At 40.3% G+C, this 22455-nt stretch overlaps 1 protein-coding gene across 1 annotated transcript in view; it reads left to right on the top strand.

The window, feature by feature from the left end:
• Window positions 1-22455, top strand: part of TRDN (triadin) — a 175433-nt gene that overhangs the window by 16351 nt on the left and 136627 nt on the right. The window contains exons 2-6 of the mRNA XM_083731766.1: window positions 4652-4855; window positions 9598-9651; window positions 12973-13110; window positions 15513-15542; window positions 18155-18184. Coding sequence (XP_083587892.1) covers window positions 4652-4855; window positions 9598-9651; window positions 12973-13110; window positions 15513-15542; window positions 18155-18184 — 456 coding nt within the window. The remainder of the gene's footprint in view (window positions 1-4651; window positions 4856-9597; window positions 9652-12972; window positions 13111-15512; window positions 15543-18154; window positions 18185-22455) is intronic.

The raw sequence follows: 22455 nt of genomic DNA, 5'->3' as shown, positions 1-22455 counted from the left end.
TGAGGGCAACAGGAGTATCCTACCATACCGAATAACAGTTTGGATGAAGGGAGCTTTTTGTTGAGACTGAGGCACAGGAGGAAAGAACTGAATTATCCCCAGTACTCCATTTTTTATGTTTGAAGAACAATCATGCAAGCAATGTAATTCAGACTTGATTCACCTCTCCGCCTAGCAAGCATCTTTGCTCTTCAACCTCTTGTGTCTTGAAGTGAAGCTGGAAAAAGCTGGACACCATATGGATATTCCATGGGAGAAATATGGGGAGTCAGGTGAGTTTACTTAGGAATGAAATGATTTGCCCCTTTCTGTACTTTTATTTTCTATGGGCTTGAAACTCCAAAATTTGGTGGTGCTGTGAATCAGATCAGGAGAGTTTCAGACACTAGATTTTCATGCTTAGCTTCTTAATGTTCAATATAAGATGTGGCTCCTGTAGATTTTTCAAACTGTTAGTTATTTGGTTTAGGTAATGCTGTACGTATATTGGCACCAATGGACCTATATAACTGTTATATAGTAGCAGTCACTGTAGCAGCAGCAGAAGAATTAGTTATGCACTCACCTCTCATAATCACCAACATTCAACTTTTGAATGTGTAATGTTACTGATTTGTAATTTTGCATTGTGTAGTAGATCTTTATAACTGTTTGTTACTCAGCAGACTTTCCCTCCTGGTGCAATTTGACTGAACCAAAATTATGCTTAGGGACATGGAATATGAGATGTATTTAAAATGAAAAAGAAATAAGCATATGGATTGTATCTAAGTATATGAGACAGTATTCATGAACCAAATGCATCATTCATAAATAAGACCACATTTCATGTAAGTGGCAAAAGCTATGTAGCATGCCAATCTTGTTTGGCTTACACGACATCACAAGTTAGAAATCTTGAGTGTAAAACAAATCACTTGATCAGCATTGGGATGTTTGAAAGGAATGTGAGATGAAAAGAGGACAAAGAACAAGGGAAATTGTGTACAAAAGCAAAATGGGTTAGAACTGCCGAGCTGACAAGGAGGCCAATTAGAATAGCTTTTGTCAGCTCTGAAAACCATTAGAATCTTCTGTGGTGAGACTGAGGGAGTCTGTGATCTTCACAAATGATTGTAAGGACAATAGCTCCAATTGTGAAGATTGACTTCCAGTCCATGACTGTGGGCCTTCGAGGTGTCTTGATCCTCCTGGATACCAGTCAGTCAAAACTGAATGCCTAGGCTTGGTGCAAGACCAGCAGGTATCTGCTGCCAGTAGAGGACATTGTAATGATCCCTTGGGCATCTCAAGAAACCTTGCCTACCTTTCCCATAGACTCTACCTTATAGCACCTATTAGAAGTGCTACTGTCCCAATATGTACCAAGTTGTACTCTCCCCACCCCCTAGTATAGCAGGCATGTTGAAATACTGAGCTGAACAGAGAATCAAATTATTTTCATGAGGACTTGAGCCTTGCTAGGGCTTCTTAACCCTAGGATGCATGCTAAATTCTTTTATTTACACAAAGAGGTCGAGATACTTCCTTAGATGTGAAAATAGGTTTCTACAACTGCAGCACCACTACCTCTTCCTCCACTTCCAACCTGCTACCCACTTCAAAAATTCAGCCCAGAAGAGCCATGGATTCTAACAGTACTCATAGCAAACATTTCCAGAAAAGTAAATTCACATTTTATCCTGTAAAATTGTGGAGGGATTTGATAGTGAAGCATTCCATAAGCATCTCACCTTCTAATATAAGAAAGTCAAGTGCTTCCAAGATTTTAGCTCTGAGGGTAATAGGCAATCTGTGAAAATAGCACTTGAATTCTAATGGGACATCATCTTCATCATTTTCCCTCTGTACCCAACCTTACAATCTTTTGAATGCGGAATTTGTTTTAGTGCTATATTTTTGCAGACTATTAAATGGTAGTGCATTAATCCACATAATGTAAAAACATACAATTACTAGGACATTCCTAAAATGGATCACTAGGAAAGTGTGAATTCTTGGGCTTTCTGTAGCTTTGAAAACAATTGTTGTCAGGTTGATTACTTCTTTATCAATATGAAGATAATTAATCTTCCTTGGCAGCTTTTAAAGCCAAGGAATAAAGGCTTTGGAAGAATCCGAAACATTTTTGGAGAGACCACAAAAGTGGTCCTTTTTCACATCTCTTCTCTGGGGTTCACAGTCCAAATGTCTGCTGCTTTAAATCTTCTCCTTCTCCCAAAATAATTCTCTATCTGGGTAACGCTGATATCATTGTCAGCCATACATATCAGCCATACATTTAAAGCACTTATATGCCACTTTATTAATAGCCACAGCTCTTTCCAAAGAATCCCAGAGTTTTCTGTGAAGAAGATTGTTAAACTGCTCTGAGAATTGTAGCTCTGTGAGGGGGTGTCCTAAAACATCTCGGCATCCTTAACAAACTGCAGCTCCCAGGATCCTTTAGGGGAAGGCATCATCTAAAGTGGTATAGGTAAAGGTAAAGGTACCCCTGCCCGTACGGGCCAGTCTTGACAGACTCTGGGGTTGTGCGCCCATCTCACTTAAGAGGCCAGGGGCCAGCGCTGTCCGGAGACACTTCCAGGTCATGTGGCCAGCGTGACAAAGCTGCATCTGGTGAGCCAGAGCTGCACACGGAAACGCCGTTTACCTTCCCGCTGGTAAGCGGTTCCTATTTATCTACTTGCACCCGGAGGTGCTTTCGAACTGCTAGGTTGGCAGGCGCTGGGACCGAGCAGCGGGAGCGCACCCCGCCGCAGGGATTCGAACCGCCGACCTTTCAATCGGCAAGTCCTAGGCGCTGAGGCTTTAACCCACAGCGCCACCTGCGTCCCGTGCCTTAAATACATGGCGCAGCTGTGGCTCACAGAGGGCAAAAGAAATCATTTAAAGTGAGTACAATGCCTATTTAAGAAGCTTTGCCATCAAGTCACATAGCCGGATCTGATTGGATGCAGCTTTGGTGCCTTATTGGTCTTCAACCTGGACATTATCCTGGCAACAGTGACAACATTTAGCCAATCAGAGCTACACAGAGGCTCACAATGGACTGCTGGCATTGCCAACTGAATGGAGAACTGATGCAGACCATGTGGATGTATGTAGGCATCACCACTCCCATTACAAAAAGCAAAAAGGTGGGGTTGGGGTAGTTAGAGTAGAGAAAAACATGTGAAAGTACCCTTCTGCTTGTTGCTTTTAAGTATTTTAATTTTAGCACTATGGAATATTATATAATGAAACCAGAGACTACCGCTCTCTTGAACTGTGTGCAGAATATAGTGTTCTTAACTGCTAAAATGGAAGTATACTAAATACTAGTGTGTCATAAAGATGTAGCTATCACTTAGCCAGCTGACAGGTGGCGATGACTTTCTTGAAATTGGCATATGGCATTACCTTACTATATTTTGCTGAAATCTAGCCTTGAGCTTTAGCTTAGCTAGCTCTCATATTTTGAAAGACGTTCAGGGGTTACCAGTTAGATAGACATGTTGTGATTTTTAAAATTATTATTCCAAGGGTCTGGAGGTTCATTTAAATGTATAACTTTAGATCTGCATATATTTAGAGAAATAGTGTGATGAGGCAAATAACGCATTGGACTTGGACTAGGGAGACTTGGGTAGAAATTACTGCCATGATGGTTGCTGGGTGATATTGAGCCAATCTTTCTCTTTCATACAAACCTTACTTCAATGAGTTGTTGTGAAGATACAAGTGTGTAATGCAGTCCACAATACACTGAGCTCCTTAGGGAAAAGGCAGGGTCCAATTTTTAAAAAGTCAAAAATAAAGTTGATGTGTAGCCTTCATTTGGCATTATTTCACTTGCACCATGAACATTATATGACCTTTTTTGGGGGGGAATCAAACTCTGTTGAGGATTTTAGTTAAATACAAGGGTCAAGGGGCAACTGAGACATCTTCCCCATGTTAAATTTATTTTCTGTGGAAGTAATATGATGGAACACAGCAGCTGTGTCAGCGTGTTATAAGAATTCAGTTATCTTTGCACTTGCGTACATAATAGCATGCTGTTAGATTGCCCATTTGTAAGTTATATACTTACTGCTTCTGATCAGTGCTTAATTTCTTAAACTATAGTAGAATCTGGAGAAATGCCAGGACTTGAAAGGTGTCAGGCAATCATGCCCTACAGCTTATGAACCCTAGACTTCAGGCAGTGGCTCTATTTTTTATATACAGTTATTTCTTTTCCTGACAGTGTGTGTAGGGCTTTGTCATGGCCTTTGGCTTGTACAATAAGACTTATTTTGGTTTAATTTGAACCCTAGCCCCAATAGTCCTAAATGTGGAGACTACAGCAGATGTTGTTAATTTGTGGCAAGACAGAGAACATGTGTTCATGCTCAAAAGCCTTCTACCTGTTCTGGAACTGAAGGCAGTTTCAAGAACTAAGCCATGGTGATCCAGTCCTTCAAACAAGCTCTGCTATAGATATATGCAATTTGAATTTTCTTCTCATGATTCCATCCACAGCTTTGTTATTGTTGAGCTCTGAGAGCAAAATCTCATTTTTTTATTGTGCCTTAAATTCTACAAATGTATAAATGTTTCCTTAATGCTGGGAGGTGCAACCGTCAAGACTTGTGCATTTATAGCATCTCTTTTACCTTTTTCTTAGGACCTGTGTCCACCACTACAGTGATAGACAACAAGAATGGAACAGTCCCCATGCCACATGTGAAAGTGTCCAAGAAAGTTTCAGAAGACTTTGCCACCACATTCAGCTCACCAGCAGCATGGCTACTTGTCGCTGCACTCATTGTTACCTGGTCAGCTGTGGCCATTGTCATGTTCGACTTGGTAGATTACAAAACCCTGGCAGGTGAGACTCGTATATCTTACAAAATGTAAGGTAATCACTTTCAAAGTAGATACAGTTTGTAAGGTCCTTCTGAGAACCACTAAATGACTGCTATTTCCAAGCTAAGTGTGGGAGTGAACAATTGAAAATAGTATATTGTCTAATTTTAAAAGATTCAGTACAGTCAGCTGGTATTTATATCCAGAGGTTGCCATTATATTGACATCACGAATGTTATTTTAGGCCTGCAAATGTAGATGATTAGTGGTTAACATGGTGTCCTGGGGAAAGTGGGAGGTACAAGCTTTCCCCTAGAATATTCCCATCAGTTTATTGTACAATACTGTAGATGTTAGCTTCTGCATTCCCAGTGATGGGGTACTACAGTGTCAGGCAGGACAGAGAGATAAGAAATAAGTTATAAACAGTCTAGAGCAGAAAACATTATGCTATATATGTTTCTCATAGGTTGTTTCAAAGAATTTGTGTATGTGTGTATGTACACACACACACACACACACACATATGTGTTGAATTATTTTTCTTTGTGAGATGATGTCAGCAGATTATTCCCTTAAATGTTAATCTGATCAAACCCTCTGATTTTCTGAGGGGGTTTTCAAATGTAGAAGGTTTGTGTTCCTCATGTACTTAAATGGAATTTAATAAGCAAGATATGGGATAGCTCTAATGGTCTACTCAATTTAATAGGTTCATATAAGATACACTGGTCTTCTTTTAAATACCATTAATGATGTAAGTCTTTCAAAATATTAATTAGGTGAAACACTGTATATTCATTTCAGGCAGGCAGGCAAGCTCTACTAAAATGCTTCTGAGTACTCACTCTATTGAAATGCTTTAAATATCTTTCATGTCTGACAGAAATTAGTCTAAAAGGATTCACACATACAATAGCTTGCCATTATTAGGGAATTAGATTGTATCTAATAAATAAATCTGTCTGCATAAAGTACCCTCATTTGTACAGTTATTTTAATTGCACTCAATATACTGATATCTTCACATATAATTGAAAAAAAATCAATTATTAAACAAATCTTTGCAATCCATCCAAAGCCAGTTAAAATATGACTCTTCTAATTATTTAGCAATCACAGAAATGAACTGAAGACCAAGGTTTAATCCACTGTGCTCTCATTAAAATTAGAAAATTAAGCAAAATAATTTGCACAGACCAATCTGTTAGTCATTTACATGCTTCTATGTGAGAACTCATTAGGGCTGTGCTGAACTATTGTGAATTTCTAGATTTGTTTTGAAATTTGCATACTCATCAAGGGATGACCTTTCTTCAAACAGCTAAACAAATAACATCCAAGTCAAAAGTCATGGCCGAAGAACAAGATGGAAGGAGGGGGGAGGTTCTGCCAAGTCTGCCATAGTAGATAGGAAGTTGCTGCCAGCAATGCTCCCATTGGTGGAGAGATAGATCTCCCCTCAGCCAGATAGACTGGAGTACCAGAGGCTTTGCATTCATGGGATCAAAACCCCCACAAATCCCACACAGGGCCCTCAAATTTGCCTTCCCAACTTAGCGGTTCTTCAGATGCAATGATGGCTCTGCCATTCAGGTTGTCTCTAGCCTCTCATGAGGATTGTTTTGTAAGCTTCACCCAACTGAATGATATCCATTGTGTAAGACACCTGTCCTCTCCCACATCCTGCCATGGCCATGTGACTTCAGGTATGGCTGGATATGGAGCTTGCATCAGATTCCCCATAGCCAGAAAAAGGACTTTCTTCTAGCTCTAGCTCAGTCATGTTGGCAGCTTCTCCAGCCACTGTCAGGCCAGGATTGTACAGATCCCTTCATCCAAAAGTTTGGGAACATCTGTGAGCTGTGTGCTGTGGTGGGCTAAATCAAGCCTGCACATTTCTCTAATTTCTCATTATAAATCAGATTTTAGGGGCTTTTGTTTCCAGGACTAGAAAGAGAAACAGAGAAAAGTATATTGGGAGGTGGCAGAAGCTTTTTAAAAAGCTTTGTATTAATACGATATAAATGGAGAATTCAGGCAAACTGTTTGACACATATGAGGTGCATTCTTGAATGGAACAAAATAGACTAGACCTGCATCGAGTGGTGATGTGGTAGAATCTAAAACAAAATTGCTTTGTGACAAAATGCAAAATAGCAATATAAAATGCTCAGGTTGAGATCTTATGGATTTTGAGCAACGTGCGTGTTGTACTTCAAACTATGAAGCCCCAGTGTGCGGCTCTACCAGTTCATTACCAGTTCATTAACTAAAAACATGTAAGATTTTATTTTAAAATAATTTGAGCAGCAATCCTAAGCACACCAACTAGGGCAGGAAAAGCCAGTGCTTTGCCCTCAAGATGTTTTGACTACAGCTCCCATCAGTCTCGGCTAACATAGCCAATGGTCAGGGATAATGTGAGTTGTAGTCCACAGTGTCTGGCGGTTATCATTTGGGCTACCTGTGGACTACGCCCACTAAATGCAGTGGTGTTTAATTCCAGGTAAACCTGCTTAAGATTGTGCTACTTAGGAAGAAAAAGTGAGACAAATAATTCAGAGTTGGAGAAGTGTATTTTGTGTGGCTGTTTCCTTTGGGAATATACCATCATTTTTGCTGTCACGTTTTGGACCAAATCGCAGTCTTTGCAGCAACAGTGATGGAACACCACAGACAAAGAAACAGATTAATCCAATTTGGATATAATAAGCATGAGAACTAGTTTTCAAATCCATCTGGGGTTTCATGAGATTCAGCATTGCTTAATCCTCACAGCAATTTCTAGAAGATAAAGAAAACCTTTGCCCATATTGAATGTGTTTATCAAAGAAAATCAAAACAAATTCCCAACTTTCTTGCAGCAAATGGGCAGCACAAGCTCTCTAAAGGCATAATTTGGAATTTTGCCTGATATGGCTCAAATACTATGTTAAACTTGCATTTGACTTGACTTACTGGCAATTAATTGAGGGGGGGGGTTGGTATCTACTTCTTTAAAAAAAAAATTTGGAGAAGTCTGATTTAAATTCAGAAAGAAAGAAAGTAATGGAACCTCTGGCAGATCTAATTCTGACTAAGACCAGACATGGATAGCTCGGTTAGTTAGAGTTTAGTACTGATAATGCCAAAGTTGCAGGTTCAATCCCATTATGGGACAACTGCATATTCCTGCATTACAGGGGGTTTGTTTTTAAAGCCACTCTTTGTTGATTCTGCAGGCATTGTGAACTTTGTGGTGTGACTCTCAAATGCATTTTGAAAGTGAATTTGTCTATTTGCATTTGTTTCAGCCCTAATCTAGTATCGATAATTGGAGGTGGCAAAGGGACAGATAAAACTTGCTTATATGCTGGACCATCCAGCTATTTTGACAATTAAGAATCTTTCAGGTGCTGGAACTTCAGGTGGAATGATTCTCTTCCTTGGTTCTTTGCCTATTTTCCAAGGTGGCTGGATCTCATGTGGAATGCAGAACTAGCCAGCCTTGAGAATCAGGCAAATAAACTTTTATCCACAAAGCCCTGCATAGACCTGCATTTGCAGATCCAGCTATATAACCTTTCATCTTATCTTATTTTATCATATTTTATTTTATTGTATATAACAAAGTTTATATGCAGCTTAATTGTAACAAAACCTCTAAGCGTTTTACAAGAACTGTAAAATGGTCAATTAAAACACTTTAAATTGACATTAATCATTTAGATCAATTTTTAAAAATTTTAAGCTTTTAAAATTAACAGTAAAAGAGATTAAAATGCATCAACATCTATGTGTCTGGATAGACTTGCCTCAACAAAAATGTTTTAAGCATGTACTAGAAAGAGTACAGCAAAAGTGTTTGCCTAATGTCAGTAGGCACAGAGATCCAAAGTGTAGCTGCTGCCACACTAAAATAATAATTTCTTACAACTGTGCACAGAGTATCATGGGGCACCTGTAGTAGTGCCAGTTCCACAGACTGAAGCTGTCAAGTAGACACATAGTGCACAAGGCAACCTTGGAAGTCAAGTGGTCCCAAGCTGTTAAGGACTTTGTTGGAAGCATTGCCCTGGCCCAAATCCAGAGGTTGGTCTTCTGGTGAAATGTGCAAATATTGTGGAAGATGTTTCCATTGGTCTTCACTTATAACATGTAACAACTCCAATTACCAAGTGACATATGACCCTGCTTTCCTACGTGTAACAGGCCCTGTTTCTCAATTCCCCATTTCTTCAGTGTATCTTCAAAATTGACCTGGAATATTCTGTAGATTGGAAGGGTAGCACTCACCAGGAAAATTTAGGGGATAGATAAAATGGCATATATAAAATGTATGTAGCCTTACCCTGGGATTCCCAGTGCAGCAGCTGTTGCTGCCACAGCGCCTACAGATACCACCCTTGCTGCCCAGCAAAACTCCTTTTGAGTTTTAGGTTTTTTTCCTCCCTCTGGGCAGCTGGGATCATTTCAAAGCGAAGCACTGGTCCCTATCCCCTATCATATTCATTTCCCAGAATGCCTTTGGGCCCCATAGGTATCCTTGGGATATAAAGATGGTAGATGGCTCCAGGCAGACACTTTGCTTTGCAGTGTCCCTGGATGCCCATAAGAATAATAACAAGTGAGCCCCTCATCCCCACTGCTCAGTAATCCTGGGGGGGTTGGGAAGGCAGTAGAAGGACTGGGTAGTGGGAAGCCAACAGGGGAGGGGCTTGGGAAGGCAGGTTTAACTTTTCCTCTTCTTACTCTTACTTCATGTGTATTTTGTTCTCATAGGAATACATCAACTTGATATTGACAAAGATGTGGGGAAAGCTGAGATCCCTAGAGGCAAGGAACCCATTTTATTTTTTTTTCCACGTTTCAAACATATCTGTCATGCTCTTTGATCGTATTGAGTTGCACAACTGCTGCAAAGGGTTTTTGTTTTTCCAAATTACAGGACATATATAGACACTCCATAATAAACCTTCAGTATACATTGTTGGGAACTAAATGCTCTGAGGTAAAAGGAGTAAAACCGACACAAGTGCCGATCCACAAAGCAGTTAAGGAAGACCGGGAGGGAGATTTAAGACTTAAATATTAAGCCAATGTAGTCGGATTGAAGAGAATGGAGCTATTAGGACTGGGTCACACATCCATTTATTTATATTTGATAACTGTAAAATTAAGTAGGGGCTTGCATGCATGAATGAACCATAGCAAGTCAAGCAGCACAAAGCAAACTTTCATAGCACTTCAAACACAATGCTTGTAAATGGAGTCAATTTGCACACTCAGTGGGAAGTCGTCGTGGAGAGAAAACAAATGTTATGTGTACATTTGCGAATTGGCATTAAATCACATTAAATACTTCGGCTTAAGTACACTGTAACTGAGCTCTGAGAATGGTTGAAAAAATACAGCTCAAATGCTGAACCGAAGACACCTGGGAATCACAAGTACCGTAAGCTGCTCTCAGTTCCTTGGGGTAAAGGGTGGTATAAATATGATTAATAGATAGGGTTTATTTGCACGAAAATGCCATCTTCTTCTTCTTTTAAAAAAGAAAAGTCATTTTAATGCCTTTGAAAACTACATAGGGCCACTGGTCATGCTTGCTGGGGCTGATGGGAGTTGTAGTTCAGCAACAGCACGGGGGGGGGGCAAAGGTTCCCCACACCTGACACAGTGTGTTGACAATCTCTGTATTCTGTCAAAGGTGATGTGTGTGTAGAACTGGGCAGGGTTTTGTGTGTGTGTTTTCTTGTTGGATGAAGTACGATATACACAAAGGTGTGCTATGCACATGGTTTCTGGAGTTGAATCATAGCTATTGAGATCATTTGCAAATGAAGCCTGACACTGGATTTGGAATTAGTGTGTCAGGTTTGCAACATCAGATACCTATCTTAGAAGGGGTTGGGACTGGCTCGCCTCCCATTCCATCAGCCATTTGTTGGGCAGCAAGAAGCCAATTTATTACTGTGCACCCATATCAAACACTGTTCTTAAAACATTATTAAATTCATTATGCCATATTTTATTAGAGTACTTGTATGTCATTATTTCTTTCTTTCTATCATCTATCTATCTATTATCTATCTATCTATCTATCTATCTATCTATCTATCTATCTATCTACTTCTTCTTTCAGCATTTTATTTTAACCTTCATTTTCTACCTCTTTCTGAGAACCTTTTATGGTCTTCTTCAAAAAACTCACAAATTATGTGGTATATATTTTAATTCGTAAGGAGCTTAAGGTGGTGAAGTGGTGGTACTAGTATTTGTTGTGAACATTAGGTATACAATTAACAAGAAAACAGATTTGTATGTGGTTTTCTGAATACTCAGATATCACAATTGTGAAAAAGAAAATGATAACGGAATGTGCATAATCACAGAGTTTAATATTGCTCCTCTGCTGGAAATAAGACCAGACTCTTGTATCTTTAATTTATTACTTATTTCTACTAGTATTAAGACTATTTAATAACAATATTTCCATACTGCCCAATACCTAACATTCTTTGGGTGGTGAACAAGAAGAACAATTAAACCATAACTATTAAAGCAAGAATAAAACAACACAAAACTAAAACGCGTAAAAACAGCAGCAGCAAGACCTGTTCTGTGGAGGATCATAAAGTAGGTGCAAGGGGAACCTATCTAGGGAAGGCATTCTAGAAACAAGGTGCCACTGCCACCAAACTGGGCTTTAAATGGTGAGGACAGCCTGAGAGGGACCTCTGCAGATGACCTAAGAGTCCAGGAAGGTGACAGTATTTGAGGTACTTTGGACAAAGCTGTTTAGGAGTTTAAAGAGCAACATGAACACTTTGAAATGAGTCTGGAAATGAGTCTGGTGTAGGTGGAAAAGTACTAGTTGAATGTTTTTCATCAGCCAGCTCCAGTAGCCCTATTTTGATCCAACTAGAAATTCTGAGCTGTTTTTGAAGGAAACAGAAAGTCTTTTCATCCTGCTGCACCCAGCTCTCCTGCCTTCTGGTATCGCAGCACACACAGAGAAACGAAGAGGGCAGAGGAACAAGAGGCAAGAAGGCAAAGCCTAAGGCTGCTGGGGAAGGAACCAGGGGAGGAGCCTTAGAGAGCGGAGGAAAGGTGTGGACCTTCAGTCCTCGCAACTGCTTCATTGGGGCAAGACCTCCTGGCAAGAGTTGCTGAGACTATTAGGCCTGAGCTGTGATTTGTTCCCTTGAATAAAGAGTTAACTTCACTGGCCTTGGGTGATTTATTGTTTTATTGATGACCTACGAACCTGAACACCCAGGATTATATATGCATGTATGTATGCATGTACATACGTATATCTCACACATCATTCCTAGCGCTATTCCCCTTTTGTTTACCACAGTTCTGCCTTCCACAGGCTCCTCCCTTTGCACAGTTGTATCACAGCTGACTTACAATTCTCTTAATCAGATTTTCTTTTTCATTATACTTTATTTTTCATTCCATATGTTTTATACAGTATTGTACAAATAATGGAAGCATAACAATGGTTTATTCCAGTCTATGCTAGATACATAGACAGGCTGCCTCTAGGCCAAAGCTTTGGTTCTCTGAAGAAGTGCAAATAGAATCCATGTGGCATTTTAATAAACAGCAAATTGGTTCGGGTTGTATCCATCTGTGGAATGGGAAGCAAGAAAGTTTGTTTCTTGGAGGACTGAAGAAGAATATCTGTTAGAAGTTGACCTGCGATGGCAGAATCACTAATTCAGCAACAAGCCAATTGGCTTTATACTAACGTAACTTCTGATCTTAGCTACCCTGAGGTTATAGGAACTGAGCTGAGGCAGTAAAGTCGTCATATGGTAACTAGATTATTTGTTAGGGCACTCCACTTTTTAAAGATACTCTTCCTGATCCAAAACAGGGTCTGTGGTATCAGGTAGGCAACAATCTGCCTGTGTATTTAGCATATCTGGCCAGGGGCAAATTATTGGTGCCTTAAATATGCTCACATTTTTGTGGATCACATCTGTTGTCTACAAAAGAAAAGGCACCCACACATTTAGGATTGCTTCATCAAAGTCAACTTTTTAGAGAATTCAACTTTTTTTAATCGAAAGGCTATCAATCAGTCAGTCAAATTAATGTGTTTTATTTCCCAAACTTCTCTTCTTTATATTTTGCATTCAGGGCAATCTGTAAACAAGCTCACCACTGATCCACTGAGACTTGTACATGGTGCAGTGGAAGATACAACAGACTGGGTGTATGGCTTTCTTTCATTATTGACTGACCTCATATTTGAAGATGAAGATGAGAGCGAAAGAGGTATTCTGATGCTTTCAAGTGATTGGTTTTGTACAGCTGCATTCTTATCCTGCCGTCCAGTAGGGTCAAGCAAAATAGATAGCTAAGAGGCAAGAATTCATCAAGTGACCACTATAGCCTCACAGCTGACCTCTCATTTGAACAGCTCTTGTATGGTATTTAATACTCCAATTATGGAAAGGAGGCCAGAATTACAATGTTGCCGTTATTTTTACTTAAAACTCTAGTTGTGCTAGATTATACAAAAACTGGAAAAGTACAATGCAAGCATAGAGCCAAAGAATTAACTTCAAGGAACAGTAGCAACTATTCCCAAGGCTCTCTACTTAATTTTGTGTACCCTTTGAGCAATGAATGGGCACTGGATACATTAGAATTCAAAGGCCAACCTCGTATTTGATATTGAGTAGTAGTTGGCATTGTGGCTGGAACTGACAATAGCGGTTGAGTTCTAATGTGCTACCTGTGGTCTAGGCAATAAAAACACTGGCTGGAATCCAGGGAAACTGCACAACTAACTCTGAAAGCCCAAAGAGGCTTTTGATTATTTTGTTGCAATGTGACAGGGGCTACTTAAACAGAAGAAGTAAAAAGCTGATATCTGTTGTTTCCTGTGCAACTCTAATGGAACTCCTTAGCACATAACTAGCACTTTTTAAAACCTTTTGTTAATTTCACTTCAAAAACTCCTGCAATGCAGGTAAGCATAGCCAGCAACTTGGGCAAAATAATCAAAGGCCTCTGTAGGCATGTGTTTCTGTTGCTTTAGGATTGTAATTAAAATGCATTACCCCTGACTGCAGTCTACTGTGAGACTCTGTTAATGGAACATCAAACGATAATCAGTTTTGTAGTGGATAGGTACTTGGGTCACAGGTGACGTATGTAATGCCTATTATTCAGTCAGTAGAACATAAGATTCTTAATCTCAGGGTAATGAGTTTGAGCTCCACATTGGGCAAAAGATTCCTGCATTGCAGGGGGTTGGACTAGATGACCCTCATGGGTCCTTCCAACTCTACAATTCTGTGATTCTGGTCATTACTGTCATACCTCGGGACGCAAACGGGATCCGAATGTAAGATGCAATTGCGCGGGTCGCTTTTCACCACTTCTACGCATGTGCATAACATCATTTTGAGCATTTGTGCATGTGTGAGTGGTGAAACCACTAAAGTAATGTGCTCTGTTACTTCCAGGTTGCCGTGGAGCGCAACTCGAACGTGCTCAACCCGAAGCACATTCAACTTGATGTATGACTGTATTGTTTTGTAGCTTCAGAAAGCACTCTTCAAAAGACCCAGCCGGAATTAAAAAATGGGTTCCTCCAAATAAGATTAATCAGTTTGAAATAGTACCCAGTTTTTCCCACCACAAAGCTCTTAAATAAGAATTACATGTGAATACTAACTAGCAGGTCTTGCTGACACTAGACCCTATTCTGTGGTGTACTTCTGCAGTTCCTCAGTATAATCCTTGGCAAACTTGAAATAGAATTTTTAATTTTTTAGTTTTGAATGCATCAACAATAGGCTTTTGGGGCTCTGCTCTAATCTCAGAAACTGCTTCTGGGGAAAAGCATACTATGTATAAATCATGAAATAAACACAAAGGTAATGCAATAATGCTAACATACTTGCAAAGGGAAACGTGAACATTATAGAAAGCCTGTCATAATTTATCAAAACCAAGACAGCTCAGAACAATAACTTCAGGGCTACTTTTATGACTTTAAGAACTTCACATTATGAACCAGTCTGCCTAGAAAATCTGGATTGGGAGATTAACTTTATCAAGCCCTGAATCTGAAAGAGATCCTATACCTTTTAAGAGTTAGCATGGAATACATTTTTATTTTATTTTTGGTTTTGTTCTACATTCTAAAAAGGATGGTCTGTTTGGATTTCGGTAATTCTAAATTTAGGAGGAAATATGTGATGACTCAATACACGATGACTAGTTCTTGCAGTTTCACATTTCAAGTTATCAAGGCATCAAAGTTCTCTTTGGGATCCAAAAATGTAGGGAATTTTGCAGTCCCTTCACCCCACCTGAGTTCGGGGAGTGGTATCTTTGGGGGAGCACAAAGAGTGCAACTGGAATAGGAAATTGTGGGAGGCAGTTCCAGTGTATGTGACCCACATGTATCTTGACCCACATGGGTATAATGTTCAAACTCCCATTAAGCATGAGCCAAAAAAAGCTACAAACTCCCTGATCTACATATGAAAATAGAAGCATCAGAATAAAAATCTCTCAGTCTTTCTATTTTCATTGTCCAACTTATAATGCTTGAGTGCATTTAAATATGAAGATAACCCAGATGGAGTTTTATATATATATATTGCTAATATATGATTATGCTGCTATTCATCTGGTTATTCTTTTCTCTCTTGGTTTAGGTGAAGTGGCGCCTTCCTTGAAAATAAAAGGTTGGTTTTGCTCATCTTTATAAAAGGTCACATGCTTTGTTTGATTAGATGGGTATTAGGCAGCTGTATGCTGCCAGTGCTTATTGCTAATTACATACATCTTTCTACTAATTGAGCATCCTCTCTGTAGATTAAAATCATTTGCATGGCATGCTGGATAGTTTGTTCCTGTGCTGTACACACGGAGTATCAAGCTGGACTGCTGAATGTGAGTGTCAAAGGGATACTGCTTAATGGAGACAATACATGCGCACAAGCTACTAAGCTCCAAAGGGTTTGCAACTAGAGTTCATTTTCAGAGCATCCTATGCAATGCTAACCTGCAATAACAACACCTGAATTAGACTGCTCTGTTTGTTTGTTTTTTCTGGCAGAGTTCCCATATCTTTAGCAGCCTGGCATTTATTAATTCAAGAGCAGATTCCCTCCACCCCCTTCAGTGTATTAGGAAAAAGCATATTGGATTCTGCCTATTTTCCAGCTGTTATAGGCAATAAGCCCCAAAGAAGCAGGAAAAAATGAGAGATTGTTTCCCTAAGTCCCTTGAACAAATACACAGGCTGACAAGCAAAAGAGCATGGCAGAAATACTTGGGAACTCATTGCTCAAGTAGTCAGGACTTGTTATCTTAACAGAACAGAGGGGAGACTAGATGAAATGAAAACAAACCCACATTTTGATTTGGCAAAGTCTGCCCTTAAAGGTTCCTGATCCGTTTTCAATCAGATTGAACAGCCTCCTATTGGCACCAAAAGCCTTGGTCCCTGATATTACAGGACACCTTAATGAGTGCTGAAGAGGGACAATTTAAATGGTATAGAAATTAGCACAAAAATGTACCTGTGCTATCATTCAAAGCTTATACCTGGCCTTGAGACAACGCAATATACCAGTGTTCTTCAACCTTGGGTTCCTAGATGTAGTTGGACTGGAGCTCCTACCACCCCTGACCACTGGCTAAACTGGCTGGGGATTACGTGAGTTGCAGTAAAAGACAGGGGGATCCAAGATTGAAGAACACAATACAATATACAGTGGTACCTCGGGTTAAGAACTTAATTCACCTGTAGGTCCGTTCTTAACCTGAAACTGTTCTTAACCTGAAGCACCACTTTAGCTAATGGGGCCTCCTGCTGCCACCACGCCGCTGGAGCACAATTTCTGTTCTCATCCTGAAGCAAAGTTCTTAACCCGAGGTACTATTTCTGGGTTAGCAGAGTTTGTAACCTGAAGCGTATGTAACCCAAGGTACCACTGTACTGAGCAGGGATGGAAAGGAAACATGGTTGCCAGAATCAACAGAGGACACGCCTTCTGCTCCTCTTGTTGTTATACAGAAGGAAAATAAGTAGTATCAAGTATAGCTTGCTGTATATTTGAATTTTGAATATACATACCACATTCTTTTTAGCTGAATGTCAGCAAAGAAATAAACCGTGGGCTTGATCCAGAACTCTACCCATGCTCTACTGGAAGAAAAGGAGGGAGGAATATTCACTAATTCCCCTCTTTCCCCTGCAGCCCACTGGATCCTCAAAACAAACAAACAAAACTCTTGTGGGGGGTTGGGAGACCCTCAAGAACAGCAGGAGCCTCTGCTGGATCTCAGTCCTTCTTCTGTGAATGGATGTCTGGATCTAACCCTATAACACATCATATAACATAACAAGTGTCACTTCTCCTGAAGTACTATGACAGGAAAATATCCGCTTCCTGAAGATCTCCCTCCTACACAACTATTTAAGGCACAGAAGAGGAGTAATGTAATATATTGAATCTGTTGAGCTAAGAGGAAGTGAGAATGAGGTAGGAAGAATCAGCCAACAATGAGAATTCAAGTTCAAGTGACACGTGAGAGTGTAGCAGAGCTAGGGTGGCTCAGCTCCTGCCATCATGAAAACTTCAGACACGAGAGCTGTGATCGCAAGGGGAGCCATTCTGATTTCTGCATTCCCCCCCCCCCAGACCCATGCAGAGCTGAGATAGGTGGATAGGGCCTTCATTTACAGCAGGGGCAGTGGTGAACCTGTGCCCTGCCCCCAAGTGTTGCTGGACTACAATTCCCATCCTTGACCACTGCCCATGCTGGCAGGGGCTGATGGGAGTTGGAGTTCAACAACAGCTGGAGGGACACAGGTTTCCCATCCCTGTTCTATTGTCTGGCCAACTCCTAATACATTATTGTATATTTTTCTGTGCCCAGGTATCAGTTCCTATCTCACTATCTCAGAGATACTAATACTAAAGCAGTGCTTAATGGTAAAAGAGAAAGCATTGGCAATTAGTACCCTGACTCTACATAAGAAGATCCGCTCTAGGTGAAACCAAAGGCTCATCCTGTCTAGCATCCTGATCTCACAGTAGCCAACCAAATGCCTGTGGAGAACATGAGAGCAATAGCCATCTCCTGCTTGTGTTTCTCAGCATAGTGTCTCAGATACAAAAGGTAGCCACTAATGCATAACCTCATTCTCTATCCATACAGAAGTGGATCCAATATAACTTACTTTTACATGAACAGCTTATGACTGGAACGCAGAAGAACAGTTTATTGAAATATACCTAAACTCCAAACTAACCTTACTTTATGTTTTTTCTCTCTCTCTTTTTAGAAGGAATCCAACCACCGGTCAAAAAGAAAGGTAAGCAAATTTCAAAGCTAGTTTAGTTTCATCTTCTACTATAAGATTTCAGATGTTCAAAAATGAGAGGATCTATTTTCCAGCCTTATCCCTGCTGAAATGCTTCACTGCCATGGGCAAGAGAGCTGCCTTCAGAAAGATAACAATGGTAGAGTGGATATAACATATCTGGATAACATGTGAGATTTTGCCTTTGAGAGAACTGTTAAAACTGTTAGGAGCCGAGTTAAAGGGCAGTTGTGACATCATCAACCAGTATATCCATTTTTGCATGACCAAGCATTCTAAACAGCAATTGCTAAATTGGCCTATTCTGTAAATTTCAAAATGGCTATAAGATATTTAATTTGGCCTATCAGGTGGCAAGGGCAGTAAAAGGCAGTAAAAGGGGGGCGGGAAGTGACAAGCTGCAGGATGTAGAGGCCAAGAAAATGGGCGAGGAGGCAAAGCCAAATTTTGATGGGCTACCTCTAACCCAGCTACAGTTCATCTCTATGCTTATATTTGAATATACATTGGTGGCTGACTTCAGACGGAAAGGCCACAGCTGAAATAGAAGTGGAGGTGGGAAAAGGCAAGATGAGGCAGAGAATGGAGAGCAAGTGTGGAAGAGGAGAGGAACAAGGGAAATAAAAGTGGGCCAAAAGCAGATGGGAAGAGAGGTTGTGGGGTTGACAGTCATCCACAAGCTCCATCATACAGCCATATTTTCCTACATATTCCCATCACTTGGTGTGTGGCTCACTAGTTATAATGTTTAGGAAATAAATGATGTTAGAAAGAAGTAGACATAGAAATAGATAAAGTTATGGCCACATGCAGGCTTTGTCTACTGCTTAAAAGTTATTTATTGTAATTTCTTTTAAATATTGCAGTGTTCTAATACCTATTGTATCAGCCTGCCTAACTTCCTAGGTACTAAGTCTCACTCAGCTCAGTGGGAATTGCTTCTGGGTAAACATGCATAGGGCTGTGCTATAAATATGGAGATTCCATTTAGACTCTGACACTGCTGTCCCAAAGTAAAAATAAATATTGACCAAAGACCTTTTTAAAAATTAAGTGCTATGGATTCATGAAATCCATTATCCATTGGAATCCATCACCCCATTACCATTACTCTTTGAAATCATTAAGATGTAAATGCATGAAGAATGGCAGTCAGTTCCACCAAATATTAAGGTATCACACCCACCCCACCCCTGCCCACAGCTATAATAATAACATTTCCACATATTGTGACACATCAAAATGCTTGGAGGTGAATCTGGAGCTTCCTGCTTGGGAAACATATCAATTTCAATAAAAAAGAACATCAAGACCAGATAACTTTTTTCCAGTGGGTGTTCTGTATCTTCAACTTTTTTCATTTCCATAAACCAAAAAACCTAGGCAAAGGCCTGGAAATTAAATCTTTCCCAAAACAAGTTGTTGTTGTTTAGTCGTGTCTGACTCTTTGTGACCCCATGGATCAGAGCACGCCAGGAACTCCTGTCTTCCACTGCCTCTTGCAGTTTGGTCAAACTCATGCTGGTAGCTTCAAGAACACTGCCCAACCATCTCGTCCTCTGTTGTCCCCTTCTCCTTCTGCCCTCAATCTTTCCCAACATCAGGGTCTTTTCCACGGAGTCTTCTCTTCTCATGAAGTGGCCAAAGTACTGGAGCCTCAGCTTCGCGATCTGTCCTTCCAGTGAGCACTCAGGGCTGATTTCCTTAAGAATGGATAGGTTTGATCTTCTTGCAGTCCATGGGACTCTCGAGAGTCTCCTCCAGCACCAGCCTTCTTTATGGTCCAGCTCTCACTTCCATACATCCAAAACAAGTAGCAAATGTAATTCCTGGAGATGGTTACTGTCCGCAGATAGCCCTATCCTTGTGGGTCTTTGGACCAAATTGTTGTTGTTGATGATGATGATAGCCCTCTCCCTAGCTTTTGATCTTCTTAGTAAAGAATGCTAACACCTGTACTTGTAACATCAGAATACTGCCATTTCATAGTAGTGTAATCTGGAGATTTGTGGGTTTGCAAGTGAATTTGTAATGTGTGCTGAATCCTGCAATGGGATGCAGAGCAGGGTGGTGGGGAATAGGGAGGATCAGGGGATTTGTAATGTACTGGAATATGCAGTACCAGTTAATCTCTTGAGAATCTGCTTTCTTGCTTAGAGAAGAGTTGGGGAATCCCAGACCTAGAGGTTGAATGTGGTTTGCCAATCCTCTCTACCTGGCCTGTTCTGCTACCCTTCTTGTTAGGTCTGTGTCCTCCTCTAGTGATTTTACCTGGCTAGAATGTGTCCTGTGATAATACCCATTGCTTGCCTGGATGGAGGATGGAAAGCGCTGTGTGTCTGGCCACACCCACTTTTGCCATCCAGGAGGCTGCCCAAGAAGAAATATGTCTCTCGAGTTCCCCACTCCTGAATTAGAGTCACACCTCTGATCTGTTGCTCTGTGAAAAAGTGTCTTTCTCTGTGTGTAATGCAGGAGATGTTAAATAAAATTAATATGCCATTAAGACTACTGAGAATGCTTTGCTTTCATAACAAAATCTAATGTTATACGGCCTCTGCACTGTCCCAGGGCCTATGTGTCACACACCTGTAAATGTTAACACCTTGTTGACATTCTGCTGTCCCCTTTCTGTCCACCTGCTTAGGACTGAAAATTCTTATTCTCCTTTGACTTCAACAATCTTTAAATAATATTCAGGGGTGGCAGTAACATTTTGGTAATGTTCATGTTTATGGAAATTGTTTAACCAGCCAACAAAAAACACCAATCCTTATCTAAATCCAAAATCCCTCTTTCAAACTGCAGAGCCACTTAAAATACAAGCACTAGAATAGCACAACGCTCTCCTGAAACCTGTGGGGTTTTATAGAGTTTGCCAGTATGGCTGATGTTGGCACCATTTGGGTAATTAGTTATTCCATTCACTCGTCTCTAAAGAATATCCCAATTTGCATATTTAGTGCTTTCAGAGTTTAGCTGATTTTCTCTTTATATCTCCATATGGCACTGTGCTTCTTTTTGTATGTGAATTGCTTTTACCGTGGACTGCAATGGGGGCTTGCTGCCTCTTAACTACTACTCACCGGAAGGCAGTTTTGTGAATCTTCCTGCAAAGCACTTTGTGTTAAAATATACACATTTTTATTTTGGAAGACTGCAGGACTGCATGACTGTTTTTGTACTGCATAACTGTGCATGGGGAAGCTTCCTGAAATCAGTGGCCACCTTTCAGGCATCAGGAAAAAAACACACAAAATGAATGTCCTTCATAAATGAATCCAGCATGGATCCATCTGTACCATAGTAGCACATCTAGAGTAAAGGACCACACCTGAGCAAAGAAATTATCATGTTCAGTCAAAGAAAACAGTATGCTTAATTAAAACAGGAGGTGTAGCTTAAATTCCTGTTCTCTTTTTGCACCCTAGGCAAAAAGAAGGCAACATTCTGAGATTATGTTATGCAGAATTATTAGATGGGAATTTAAGGAAGGTACAGGGAAGAGAGATATAGCTTCTGGTGTGAGAATAGAAAGGAAACAGAAGAGCAAAAGGCTTTTACATTGTGTGGAAGCTCTACTATAATGTGGAAAACATCATGAAAATGGAATAAACTGCCCTGTAAATGCAGCCTTGGTAGCAGTCCGCATGGAAGGGCGGTGGTGTTTACCTGACCTTCTGCCACCAGCATCGCTGTACTGGGAGGGTAACAGGGAGGGATGAGGTGGCAGGGAGGTTGGTGCAGTGGCAGGGAGGTTGGTGCACCAGCAGAGCCAATCCAGTACTACTGCTGGTGCACCATGCTGACCTCCTTAATGTTTGACCCTTTCCCTTGTTGATAAGTATACAACGGCAGTGACAGGTCAGGAAAACACCACCACCCTTCCACACTGACTGCTACTACTGATGAGACTAATTGCCACTACAGCCCAGTATTGTCAGCTCCAGTTGAAACATTTGTTTTATGTCACCACATGATTAGGCTAGCTCTGAATTAACATTATTGCCACTATAGTAGCATACATGAATAAGTTTTTATACAGTTTAGGTAGTTTGGTCCCTACAATTCCCAAAATAAAAGCTTCTGGGTTTTTTACAAGCAGTATTTTAAACATCCTTTTCATTTCATTATGTATCATTTCCCAGTAAGCTTTAACCTCATTTCAAGACCACCACATATGATAAAAAGAACCTTCTTTCTCTTTACATTTCCTAAACTTATTTGATTTAGATTTATACATTTTTGCCAATTTGTTTGGT

The sequence above is a fragment of the Podarcis gaigeae genome (genome assembly GCF_964106915.1).
Source record: "Podarcis gaigeae genome assembly, chromosome: 3".
NCBI classification, from domain to species: domain Eukaryota; kingdom Metazoa; phylum Chordata; class Lepidosauria; order Squamata; family Lacertidae; genus Podarcis; species Podarcis gaigeae.
This window is presented reverse-complemented; position numbering and strand designations above follow the sequence as displayed.